The sequence below is a fragment of the Artemia franciscana genome, chromosome 13 (assembly GCF_032884065.1).
Source record: "Artemia franciscana chromosome 13, ASM3288406v1, whole genome shotgun sequence".
Taxonomy (NCBI): domain Eukaryota; kingdom Metazoa; phylum Arthropoda; class Branchiopoda; order Anostraca; family Artemiidae; genus Artemia; species Artemia franciscana.
Genome location: NC_088875.1, coordinates 27,485,146 through 27,496,986, shown reverse-complemented (window position 1 = coordinate 27,496,986; position 11,841 = coordinate 27,485,146). Strand labels below are relative to the sequence as shown.

The following is an 11,841-nucleotide window of genomic DNA, read 5'->3' as shown; positions in this document are numbered from 1 at the left end:
CAATCAAATGCATTTGGGAAAATGTGGGTATGTGGTGGAGGGGGGGATTGGGGGCTAGTGGCAATCGGATTACTTATAAGTCTTAAAAAGGGAATTGAAAATTTCAGTTCTCTAATAATATGAGTCCCCTTCGAGGTTTATACGATCACTTCTTCCACAAAAGCTATGCATCCAGGACGTAAGCTAAAACCCTTCCCCCGGGCACTAGGGGAGGGGGGTTATGTTGACCCCGAAGTTTTTGTTGTCTGATCATTGGACTTTTTCAAACAAACTGGCAATCTCAAAATTTTGTTAGGATGCACTTGCGGAAAAGAGGGTAGGCAGGGGGGGATTAGATACATTCCGATCCCTTTTGACTCATGAAAAGACAACTAGAAATTTAAATTTCCAATCAAATGAGCCACCTATGAAGTTTATATGACCTCCCCTCACATAAAAAGCTTACATGCCCTCAGAGCATAACTAAAAACACTTGCCAATGGGCTCTGGGGGTTTGTGTCGACTCTAGAGTTTTTATTATCTTGTTTTTGAACTATTTTAAGCAAAATGACTATCTTAGAAAGTTTTTATCTAAGGGGTTCGGGGAAAAAAGAGCTTGGAGGGCTAGTTGCCCTTTTGTCTCTTTAAAATCAAACTAGAACTTTCAAATTTCAATCAAATGAGCCCTCTCCAACGTTAATAAGAGCATCTAATTTTTAATGGATGGACTTAGAAATAAATGGCGTGGGGGAGCTAGTTACCCTCTGATCTCTTTCGACGCTTAAAAAATGAACTAGAGCCTTCATGTTCCAATCAAATGACCCCTCTCTCAAGTTTATACCAGCCTCCTTTCTATAAGAACCCTACGTGTCCTCAGGGCATAACTTACAACGCCTGCCTCCAGGCCCCGGGGCCGTGTTGACCCTAGAGTTTTTGTTATATGATCTTTGAACTATTTTCAACAAAACGGCTATCTCAAAATTTTTATCGGATGTATTTGGGTGGAAAGGCTTGGGGTGGGCTAATTGCCCTCTTTTATCTTTTGACTCTTACGATGTGAACTAGAACTTTCGATTTCCAATCAAATGAGCCCTCTCTGAAGTTTATACGAGCATCCCTTCTATAAAGACCATATACGCCCTCAGGTCATTACTTAAAACGCCTGCCCTGGGCCTGGAGGGAAGGGGCTTGTAGATTCCAGAGTCGATACTATCTGATATTTGAACTATTTTTTACAAAATGGCTTTATTAGAATTTTATCGGATGAGTTTGAAGAAAAAGGGCGTGGGGTGGAGTTAGTTGCCCCCTGATCTCTTTTGATTCTTAAAAAGTGAACTCGAACTTTCAATTTTAAATCCAATGTGCCCTATCTGAAGTTTATACGGGCATCCCTTCTAATAAGAATCATATATGCCCCCAGGGCAGAACTCACAATGCCTGCCCCAAGCCCTGGAGGATTGTGTCAACTCGAGAGTGTTTGTTATTTGGGAGAAAAAGGCGTATTTTTCTTTGTACAAAGTTTGTATTTAGGAGGTAAAGGAGTGGGGGGGGGGCTAGTTGCCCTCTTTTCTCTTTTGACTCCTAAAAAGTGACCTGGAACTTTCGATTTTGAATCAAATGAGCCTTCTCTGAACTTTATACGAGCATCCTTTCTATAAGAACCACACAGGGCCCAAGATCCTAACTTACTACGCCTGTCCAGGGCCCGGGGGAAGGGTTTTGTAGACCCCGGATTTTGTTTTATCTGATATTTCAGCTATTTTTAACGAAATGGTTTTCATAAATTTTTTATCGGATGAGTTTGAAGAAAAGATAGTGGGGGGGGCTTGTTCCCCCCTGACCTCTTTTGGCTCTTAAAAAGTGAACTAGAACTTTCGTTTTCAAATCAAATGAGCCCTCTCTGAAGTTTATACGGGCATCCCTTCTAGAAGAACCATTTATGCCCCCCAGAGCATAACTTAAAACGTCCGCCCAAGGCCCTGGAGGATTGTGTCGACTCTTGATTGTTTTTTATATGATCTTTGAGCTATTTGTAACAGAATAGCTATCTCAAAATTTTTATTTGATGTATTTGTGTAAAAAGGGCGTGGAAGGGGCTACTTGCCCTTTGATTTCTTTTGACTCTAAAAAATTAAACAGAACTATCAATTTCCAATCAAATGAGCCCTCTCTGATCTTTATACTAACATCCCTTTTAAAAGAACCATAGTATATGCCGTCAGGGCACAACTTACAACGCCTGGCATCCGGCCCTGGGAGGTCTTGTTAACCATGGAGTTTTTATTATCTGATGTTTAAACTATTTTTAACAAAATAGCTATCTCAAAGTTTTTATTGGGTGGGTTTGGCGGGAAAAGTGCGTGCCCTCTGATCTCTTTTGACTCTTAAAAAATAAACCAGAACTTTCAAATCCATCAAATGAGCCGTCTACAAAGTTTACACGAGCATCCCTTCTATAAGAACCATATATGCTCCCATGGCGTAACCTACAATATCTGCCCTCGAGGTCGGATGTATTTCGAGAAAAAAGGACGTGGGGGGCTAGCTGTCCTCCGATAACTTTTGACTCTTACAAAGAGCACTAGAACTTCCAATTTCCAATCGAATGAGCTCCCTGTGAAGTTTATACGACGACCTTGCCATATGAAGTGCCTCTGGGGGAAAAATTAATAAATAGATAATAAAACATTGGAGCTGTATGGCCTTTACTGTAGGCAACAGTATATCGTTGCCTCTGATTTTGTCATGGTCAATGGGCTTTAAGTGCAGATAAATTGTATTCTCTTTTATATTTTACGGATTTCAAACGCAAATATTTACATAATTCCTCTTTCACAGAATTGAAACCAAATATCAAATCAAGAAGTAAATTAGGAATATTATTAAAGGAACTCAAATATTACACCACAATGCGTCCCATGGATGAATCGACAAAACTTTAGAGGGAGGGGACTCAAGCCCAGTAACCCCCTTTCTCCTGAATATGGCCTTGATTAATTAATTAACCGTTGTTATCTGTATAAGACATACGATCTATTCATTGATCAAACATCTTATTTTTTTAAAGCTTCTGTTTATCTTTTTTTTTTTGTTGATTTAAACCATTATCTTTGAATACTATGGTCTAAAAATATTAGTTGGTGTCTTGACAGTGAAAGTCACAGCTATTGCGATTCAATATGTAAATATGACTTCTTTTTTGCTCTTCGTGAAAGTATTTTATTATAAAACCAAAATAATACAAATTAGGTTCTTTTTTATAGCTAGTTTTATTTAACAAATATATCAACTGTAACTAAATAGTAAAATTAAATGAATTATTGTATATAACCGGTAAGCCCGAATGAATGGGAAAACAGGAAGAAAGATTTTTTTTTAAAGCACACATACACATACATATGCATACAGAACAAAAAGAAAATACCAAACAGCCCCCTACCACTGGTTACGGTCAAAAATCAAGCTTATTCGAAAATCAATTAGTAGTCTTATCTAGCTTATGATTCTGCAGGTTGTGAAAATATAACCTATCCTAAGAAGCTACTTGATGCACGAAAAAGAGAAAAAGTCAAACTTACAGCTTGTGAAAAATTCTCCTACAGGGCACTGTATTCGCTAGGTAAGTCAATGTCATTATTTGTCATAGTCGAGCGAGCGTAGAGTATTTCACCAATATTAAAATGTTTACTAGCCGAATTTCCAGCATTTTAATCGGAGGCAAGAGGGGTTTATATCCAGAAAGTCAAGGGGCATGGGATGTCTAATATTTTTCATAATTCCATAATTCAAAAAATTTTACAAAATAGTCCGTTATGAAAATGCGCAAATTTTATTAACCTCTCAAAAGAGGCAAATAGGGCTATATTGTTAACAGCTTGGCAGATTGAAAAGGATTTCTTACCATTATAATATGAAAAAACTTCGTTTTCTTAAAGAGTTAAAGAGGCTGCGTCCCAAAGTCGAACCTTAAAACGTACAGGAATTAGGAGAGGCAGTTGGGGGGCTGCCGCCCCCCAAACCCCCCGCTTTTAAAGACTCTTTTGTACAGGTTTTTTGTTTTGGGGGGCTACCGCCCCCCTGACCACCCGCTCTTGGCTTCGGAAAGGCCCTCTTTTAATTAACAAAACAAAAAACCTGTACAAAAGAGTCTTTAAAAGCGGGGGGTTTGGGGGGCGGCAGCCCCCCAACTGCCTCTCCTAATTCCTGTACGTTTTAAGGTTCGACTTTGGGACGCAGCCTCTTTAACTCTTTAAGTAAACGAAGTTTTTTCATATTATTTCTGTACGTTTTTCTACAATCCATGGTGGATGTAATTCAATAATTCCTGTACTCCTGGTACAGGAATTAGGACTGCCTCTCCTAATTCCTGTACGTTTTAAGGTTCGACTTTGGGACGCAGCCTCTTTAACTCTTTAAGAAAACGAAGTTTTTTTTCATATTTTGTGAAAAAAACCGCCCGATAAGGGACTTGAACCCTTGACCTTAGGATTAAAAGTCCCACGCTCTACCGACTGAGCTAACCGGGCATGTTTGAAGTCGAAATACCTGCATGTGTACAAATATAACTTTTAAATAACTTTTAAGAATTTCAAAAATTAACATGGGCTCTTATGGGGAAATGGGTTTTTCTAAGCCAGAAAATCGGGGGTTAAGATTTTCTGACGAAACTTTCCAGGAAAATTACTCAGAGAATTCCGCGTCGAATGAGTCTTCGTACACCCAGATCCGATGTCGGCTGTGACCTGTAGGCGTGGCAGAAAAAAAAGGGTTTCTGTCATTTTTCTCAAATAAAAATTTTACGGATTAAGACAGAATTTTTGAAGCTTTCAGTCAGTCTCACCATGTCGAGCTGATCATTTTGATGTACTTGAATGTTGAAATTCGTAACTTTTAACAACAAAAAACTTAACATGGGCTCTTATGGGGAAATGGGGTTTTTCTAAGCTAGAAAATCGGGGGGTTAAGATTCTCCGACGAAACTTTCAAGCAAAATTACTCGGAGAATTCCGCGGTCGAATGAGTCTTCGTACACCCAGATCCGATGTCGGCTGTGACCTGTAGGCGTGGCGAGAAAAAAAAAACAAAAGGAGAACATGAACATTAAGTGGCTATGCGTGGTTTCTGGAAAACAGGAAGGAAATATCGGATCGAGCTGAAATTTCGTGGATAAGCTCCTGGGCCCTAGGGGACCTTAACTTGTGAATTTCAGCCCGATCGGACAACGTTAAAGGGGAGGTGGGGTTGGGGGGTCGAAACTTTTGGCCAGATTTTCCCCATGAAGGAAAAGTCGGAGGGGGATGAAATTTGGCAGGTTTCTTAGTTGGAGGTCGGGCTACAAAATGCATCCCTCCCCATCCCTCTGCGACCAATGGAACCGAAGATCGCTTAACATTGTCGTCGTTCGCCTCTTTAAAGAGGCACGAGTGTGCCTCCTTGATTTACCTATGTTATATGTTATACCGTTTGCATCCAGGCTGTCAAACTAGTATATCTGCAATATTTCAGGAAAGGCTTAAGGTTATTAAGTTTCAAATTTCAGTGAATTTTTATGTTAAACTAAGCCAAAAGACACAATCCAGGTCGTCAAGTGGGTGTATCTGCAAATTACAGATACGGCTAAAGGTATAAATTAACGACTCAAAGGACCCAGTTGGAAGTTCATTATTGGTTTATTTTTTTATTAAGTCCAATATCTCTTTCTTTAAAGTTTTAGTTCACTGTTATTGTAAGTTATGTTTTTTTTTGCCCCGCTCAAGACATGGCTTCGCTTTGTTAAAAAAAGAAAACTTGTTTTTATTTATTTAATCTTTTTCTTTTTACTAATTCCGTGAAAATGAAAAACAAAATGAAAGAAGAAAAAAAACAAGAGCTAAGAGCTCATATGGCACTTGTGACGAGGATCAATAGATTCTAAGAATCAATAGATTGCTTTAAAAGGAAAACCAGAAGCTTAATGCCGGTGGGGATTTAAAATAAGAGCTCTGAGTCACGAGGTCCTTCCAAATATCCAAATTCATTAAGATCCGATCACCCACTCGTAAGCTAAAAATAACTCAATTTTTCTAATTTTTCTTCTCCCTTCAGCCCTCCAGATAGTCGAATCGGGGAAAACGACTTTATCAAGTCAATTTGTACAGCTCCCTGACACACCTATAAATTTTCATCGACTTAGTACGTCCAGAAACACCAAACTCGCCAAAGCACTGAACCACGTCACCTAGCTCCCCCAAAGAGAGTCGATTAACTCAGGTTACATTAATCACGTATCTACAACATTTATAAGCGTTTTCGAAGATTTCCAGTTTCGCCCTCCAACTCCCCCCAATGTCAACAGATCTGGTCGGGATTTGACACAAGAGCTCTGAGACATGAGTTCCTTCTAAATATAAAATTTCATTAAGATCTGGTCACCCGTTCTTAAGATAAAAACACTTCAATTTTTCTAATTTTTTAAATTAACAACCCCCAGCTCCCCCAAAGAGAACGGATTCGTACCAATTATGTATATCTCGTATCTATAACTTGTGCTTATTCTTCACATCAAGTTTCATCCCGATCTCTTGACTTTAAGCGTTTTCCAAGATTTCCGGTTCCAACGATTTCTGTTTCACCCCTCCAACCCTCTATGACCCCGGATCTGATTTTAATTGAAAATGGAGCATCTTAGACATAAGATTCTTCTATATATCAATTTTCATTAAGATCTGATCACCCATACGTAAGATTGATTTTCATGTTTTCCAAGAATTCTGGCTTCCCCCTCAAACTCCCTTCAATGTCAATGGATCTGGTCGGGATTAAAAATAAGAGTTCTAAAGCACAAGATCTTTCTAGATATCAAATCTCATTAAGATCTGATCACCCGTTCGTAAGTTAAGAATACCTCATTTTTTCTAATTTTTTCGAATTACTCCCCCCACCAACTCCACCAAAGAGAGCGGACCCGGTCCGGTTATGTAAGTCACCTATCTTGGACTTGTGCTTATTCTTTCCACCAAGTTTCATCCTGATCTCTCCGCTTTAAGCGTGGCACTGGATCCGATCAAGATTTAAAATAAGAGATCCGAGTTTCGAGGTCCTTCAAAGTATGAAATTTCATTAAGATACGATCACTCTTTCGTAAGTTAAAAAAATTTCGTTTTTTCTAATATTTTAGAATTACCCCCCCCCCCAACTCCTCCAAACAGAGCAGATCCATTGCGGTTGTGTTAATCTCGTATATAGGACTTGTGCTTATTTTCCTCACCAAGTTTCATCCTGATCCCTCCACTCTAAGCATTTTCCAAGATTTTAGGTTCCCCCCCAACTGCCCCTTCACCAGTTCCGGTCGGGATTTAATATAAGAGCTCTGAGACGTGATTTTCTTCCAAACATCAAATTTCATTAAGATCCGATCACTCCATCTTCAGTTTAAAATACCTCATTTTTTCAATTTCTCGGAATTAACCCTCCCCTCCCCCCAAATCCCTCAAAGAGAGTGGATCCATTCCGGTTATGTCAGTCAATCATGCATCTAGGACCTGTGCATATTTTTCCCGCCAAGTTTCATCCCGATCCCTCCACTCTAAGCGTTTTCCAAGATTTTAGGTTCCCCCTCAGTTCGCCCCAATGTCACCGGATCCGGCTGGGGTATGAGAAACGTTATCCTTCCAAACTTCAAATTTCATTAAGATTCAATGTCTCTTTCTTAAGTTAAAAATACCTCATTTTTATAATTTTTCAGAATTAACCCCCCCCCCCCTCAAATCCCTCAAACAGAGCAGATCCGTTCCGGTTATGTCTATAACGTATTTAGGACTTCTGCTCATTTTCTCACCAAGTTTCATCCCGATCCCTCCACTCTAAGCGTTTTCAAAGATTTTAGGTTCCCCCTCCAACTCCCCCCAATGTCATCGGATCTGCTTGGTATTTAATATAAGAGCTCTGAGACACGATATCCTTTCAAACATCACATTTCATCAAAATCTCATCACCCGTTCGTAAGTTAAAAATACTTCATTTTTTCTATTGTTTCCGAATTAACCGGCCCCCCACCTCCTCCCCCCAGATGGCCAAATCGGGAAAACGAATATTTCTAATTTAGTCTGGTCCAGTCCCTGATACGCCTGTTGAATTTCATCGTCCTAGCTTACCTGGAAGTGCCGAAAGTAGCAAAACCGGGACAGACAGACAGACAGGCCGACAGACCGATAGAATTTGTGATCGCTATATGTCACTTGGTTAATACCAAGTGCCATAAAAATGTCTTGAAGATAGTTACTGAGCGATTTATGGTTTTAGTCTAGTGTCAAAATTGAATGAGCAATTGATATTGACCTTTGTCAGCCAGCATGACAGTAAGGGTTTGTCAGCCAGCATGCAAAACAGTCTGTGGTGGTCTGTTATGCACCCAGAAACGAAGCAAGCGATGATGTAAAAAAGAATTTTACAGAGCCCTAAAATCAGTTGCCAGTGATATACTTAGATATGACATAGCTTGTTTTGTCGGTGATTTTAGTGCAAAATTGATGACGACCGCGATTTTTGCCCCTAGTCTGTGGGTTGTCATGGCCTTGGTAATCGGAACGAAAATGGTGAGCTTCGAATAGATTTTGCGCTCTCAAATGACCTAGTTATTGGTGGGAGCTTGTTCCAACACCGTGATATCTGAAAATATTTCTGGCCGTCTCCAGATTGCGTCACCAGAAATCAGATGGATCACTGCCTAGTGAGTCACAAATGGTGCACTAGCCTCATAGACGTGCATTCACATAGAGGAGCTAATTTAGGGTCAAATTTAAAGTCAAACTGACGAAAAATGTTAAACAAGTATCCTATCCAAACCCACCTTTTGACTCAGACAAAGTACTTCATAGCACAGTAAAAAAAAACTTCGTGGTCGAACTTTCTAGCAGATTCGAATCATTTTCCGTGCCATAAGACCCAGACCAAGAATAACCGTGGGAAACTGCGAAAAACTCCATCCTTACGGTGGTGACAGAAATACTGGGGTACAAGAAACACCTTAAAGACCAATGGCTCTCTAACCAAACTTGGAATCTTATAAAGGAGAGGAAACTCATAAAACAAACCCTTCTTTGAAACCAAACACCAGGTCGTTTAATCTTGAAAAACGCACGCTACCGCAAAGTAGACAAAGCCATAAAAAACATCGAAAGGAATGACCACCGAACCCTGATGGAGAACAAAGGCAAACTTGCTGAGGAAGCAGCCAAGAGATGAGATTGTAGAGCCGTATATCAGATCAGAAGTGACATCGTTGGAAAGAAGCGAACCGTTAACGGCCCAGATCGAGACCAATCTGATGTACTCATGACTGAACTAACAATAGTAAATGAGTTATTGAAATCCTACTTCGAAAGAGTCATCACTAGGCCACCACCCGATGAGCTATCCGACATTCTCACCAGGCAATCCTTCTCCCTAAACATAAGTGTGGAGGCCTCAAGTGCTGTAGAAATTAAAGCGGCTACCAATAGATTGAAGAATTGTAAATACCCTGGAGAAGATTGTATATCAGCAGAGATGCTAAAGGTCTCAGTTGCAGCACTAATGTGCGTGTGTGTGTGTGTGTGTTTGTGTGTGTGTGCGCGCGTGTGTGTGTGTGTGGTCATGACATCTCCAAATGCATAGTTATTTGACGTTTCAACTATGCTGAACAAAATGGCTATTTAAAATTTTGATTGGACGATTTTGAGAAAAAGGGGCTTGGGAGGGGGCCTACTTGCCCTGCAATCTCTTTGGTCACTTAAATAGGGCACTAGAACTTTTTATATCTGTTCGAATGAGCCCTCTCCTGATACTCTAGGACCATTGGGTCGATATATCACCCATGGGAAAAAAACAAATACACACGTATCCGTGATATTTCTTCTGGCAAAAAAAAACTACAAAATTCCGCATATTTATAGGTAGAAGCTTGAAAGCTCTATAGTACGGTTCTCTGATGCGGTGAATCGAAAGGTATGATTTTCATTAAGATTCTATGACCTTTAGGGGGATGTTTCTCCTTTTTCGAAAATCAGGCAAATGTTCTTAGGCTCGTAGCCTTTGATGGGTAAGACTAAATTTAATGAAACTTACATATTTGAAATCAACATAATAAGCCAATTTTTTTGAGGCACCTATTGGTATCAAAGTTCCGTTTTTAGAGTTTGGTTACTATTGGGCTAGGTCGTTGTTTAGTCGCAGTCCGTTACCACGAATTGTTTTATATACAGATCTTGCTTCAACACTGAATTTCATATTTTTCAGGCAGATACTCAAAGGTCTGTGTCTAATTGTGTTAATATCAAATGTTTCTGCTTTTCGGGCGGACTATCCATTTTGTCCAGCTTCTGAATTAGTATCTCCGTGCACTTGTTTGCAAGAGGTGCCAACAGATGTCAGGCCAAGCTTAATATGCGAAGGTGTCTCTTCTACTGACCTTGCCACTATTTTTGCGCAGGAATATCCAACCAATAAGCTTTTGGCTGTAAGAATCCGAAGATCAGATATAGGTATGTAAATGGAATTATACGCAAAGAATTGGTTTCTAGAAAGTTCAACATAGGAAATTATACTTTTTAAACTTGATCCGTCTCAGTTTAAAGCTAAAAAATTTAATAATGAATCCTTTTTTTTTACAATGGTCTATTGTATTCTCTTTTTGGTGCATTCTCAGAGCCCATGTTGTTTACTTCCGATTCAAAATTTCATGATTTCATGTATAGTTTTTTGCACTTTATTAATTAAAATTTTTACTTGTAAATAAATATTAAAAGGATTAATTATTTAGTACATGTTTATTTGGACACAGAGGCATAGCTTTAAATTTTTTTTTATATTTTTCATCGGATAGTTGGCATATCATGGTTACCGCAGCAGCTGGAATCATGGTTGCAGCAAATAGCTACAACCTCGTAAAGAGTGAACCGCGGCCCATAGTAACCAAAATGTTTAAAAACGTGTTTTGAAAATAAAACTGTCAAGTAAGAAAAAAATATAATTTGAAGCTGATCTAGAAATTGTGACTATTATTTCGTTTACGGTAAATTAAAAAAAAAGAGTCTGAAACCCTCGAAAATGGCGTGCAATCGAAATGAAAAATGTATCATTCATTGATGAGAATCCCTGCAGGAAACTTACAGCCCTCCGCCTTTAACATCAAGAAAAGTCTCTTTTTACATGGAAAGCACTGAAGTGTCCCTTTTAGGGCAAAAGAGCATCATAGAGGGGTTTTTCTAAGGGCTCATTTGAAATCTATTTTTTCTTGACTTGACAATTTTTTGGGACCGAAACAAGTGTCATTGACCATCAAAAGAATCAGTATGCTCGTTACCATCAGAATACATAATCAATATGTCCATCTAGCAACCATCTCAAATCACTGTGGTATGCATATTCTCGAAATGATGCAAAAAAAGCACTCGGAAACAACCTGTTGATGGTATTTGCTTAGAATATATTTAAAAAAACTAAATTAAATCATTGATATGTTGGCTCGGTTGACTAACGCATCATTCTTGAAATTCTTGGATACATACCAAGAAAATCTCGGAAACAAAGAGTTCTCGGAACGATGCAAAGATATCCCAAAAAACATTTATCTTAATGTATATCAGTTGCATATTATCTTGGCACGATACAGTGATGCTTAACACCAGGTGGCTTGCACCCTGAAACAATGCATTGATTGCCTAGAATGTATTTCTTAGAACATAATAACATTCATGACTTTTTAGTTCAGTTGACTGACGCTTCGTTCTTTCACCAAAGAAAATCTTGGTTTCTTGTTCGATGCCTACACCAGACAAAATTTCTTAGATTCATTAGAAAAACTACTTAGAAGCTAAAAAAAGCGTCATTGAAAGAGAAAACGGT

At 39.0% G+C, this 11,841-nt stretch overlaps 1 protein-coding gene and 1 non-coding gene across 2 annotated transcripts in view; one reads left to right on the top strand and one right to left on the bottom strand.

Annotated features, from left to right (window-relative positions):
* The first annotated feature begins 3,096 nt into the window (after window positions 1-3,096).
* The window catches only part of LOC136034749 (uncharacterized), a 30,761-nt gene continuing 22,016 nt past the window's right edge, over window positions 3,097-11,841 (top strand). The window contains exons 1-2 of the mRNA XM_065716131.1: window positions 3,097-3,160; window positions 10,234-10,478. Coding sequence (XP_065572203.1) covers window positions 3,159-3,160; window positions 10,234-10,478 — 247 coding nt within the window. The 5' untranslated portion in view covers window positions 3,097-3,158. The remainder of the gene's footprint in view (window positions 3,161-10,233; window positions 10,479-11,841) is intronic.
* Window positions 4,433-4,505, bottom strand: Trnak-uuu (transfer RNA lysine (anticodon UUU)). Its single transcript has one exon. It is a non-coding gene; the product is annotated as a tRNA-Lys (tRNA).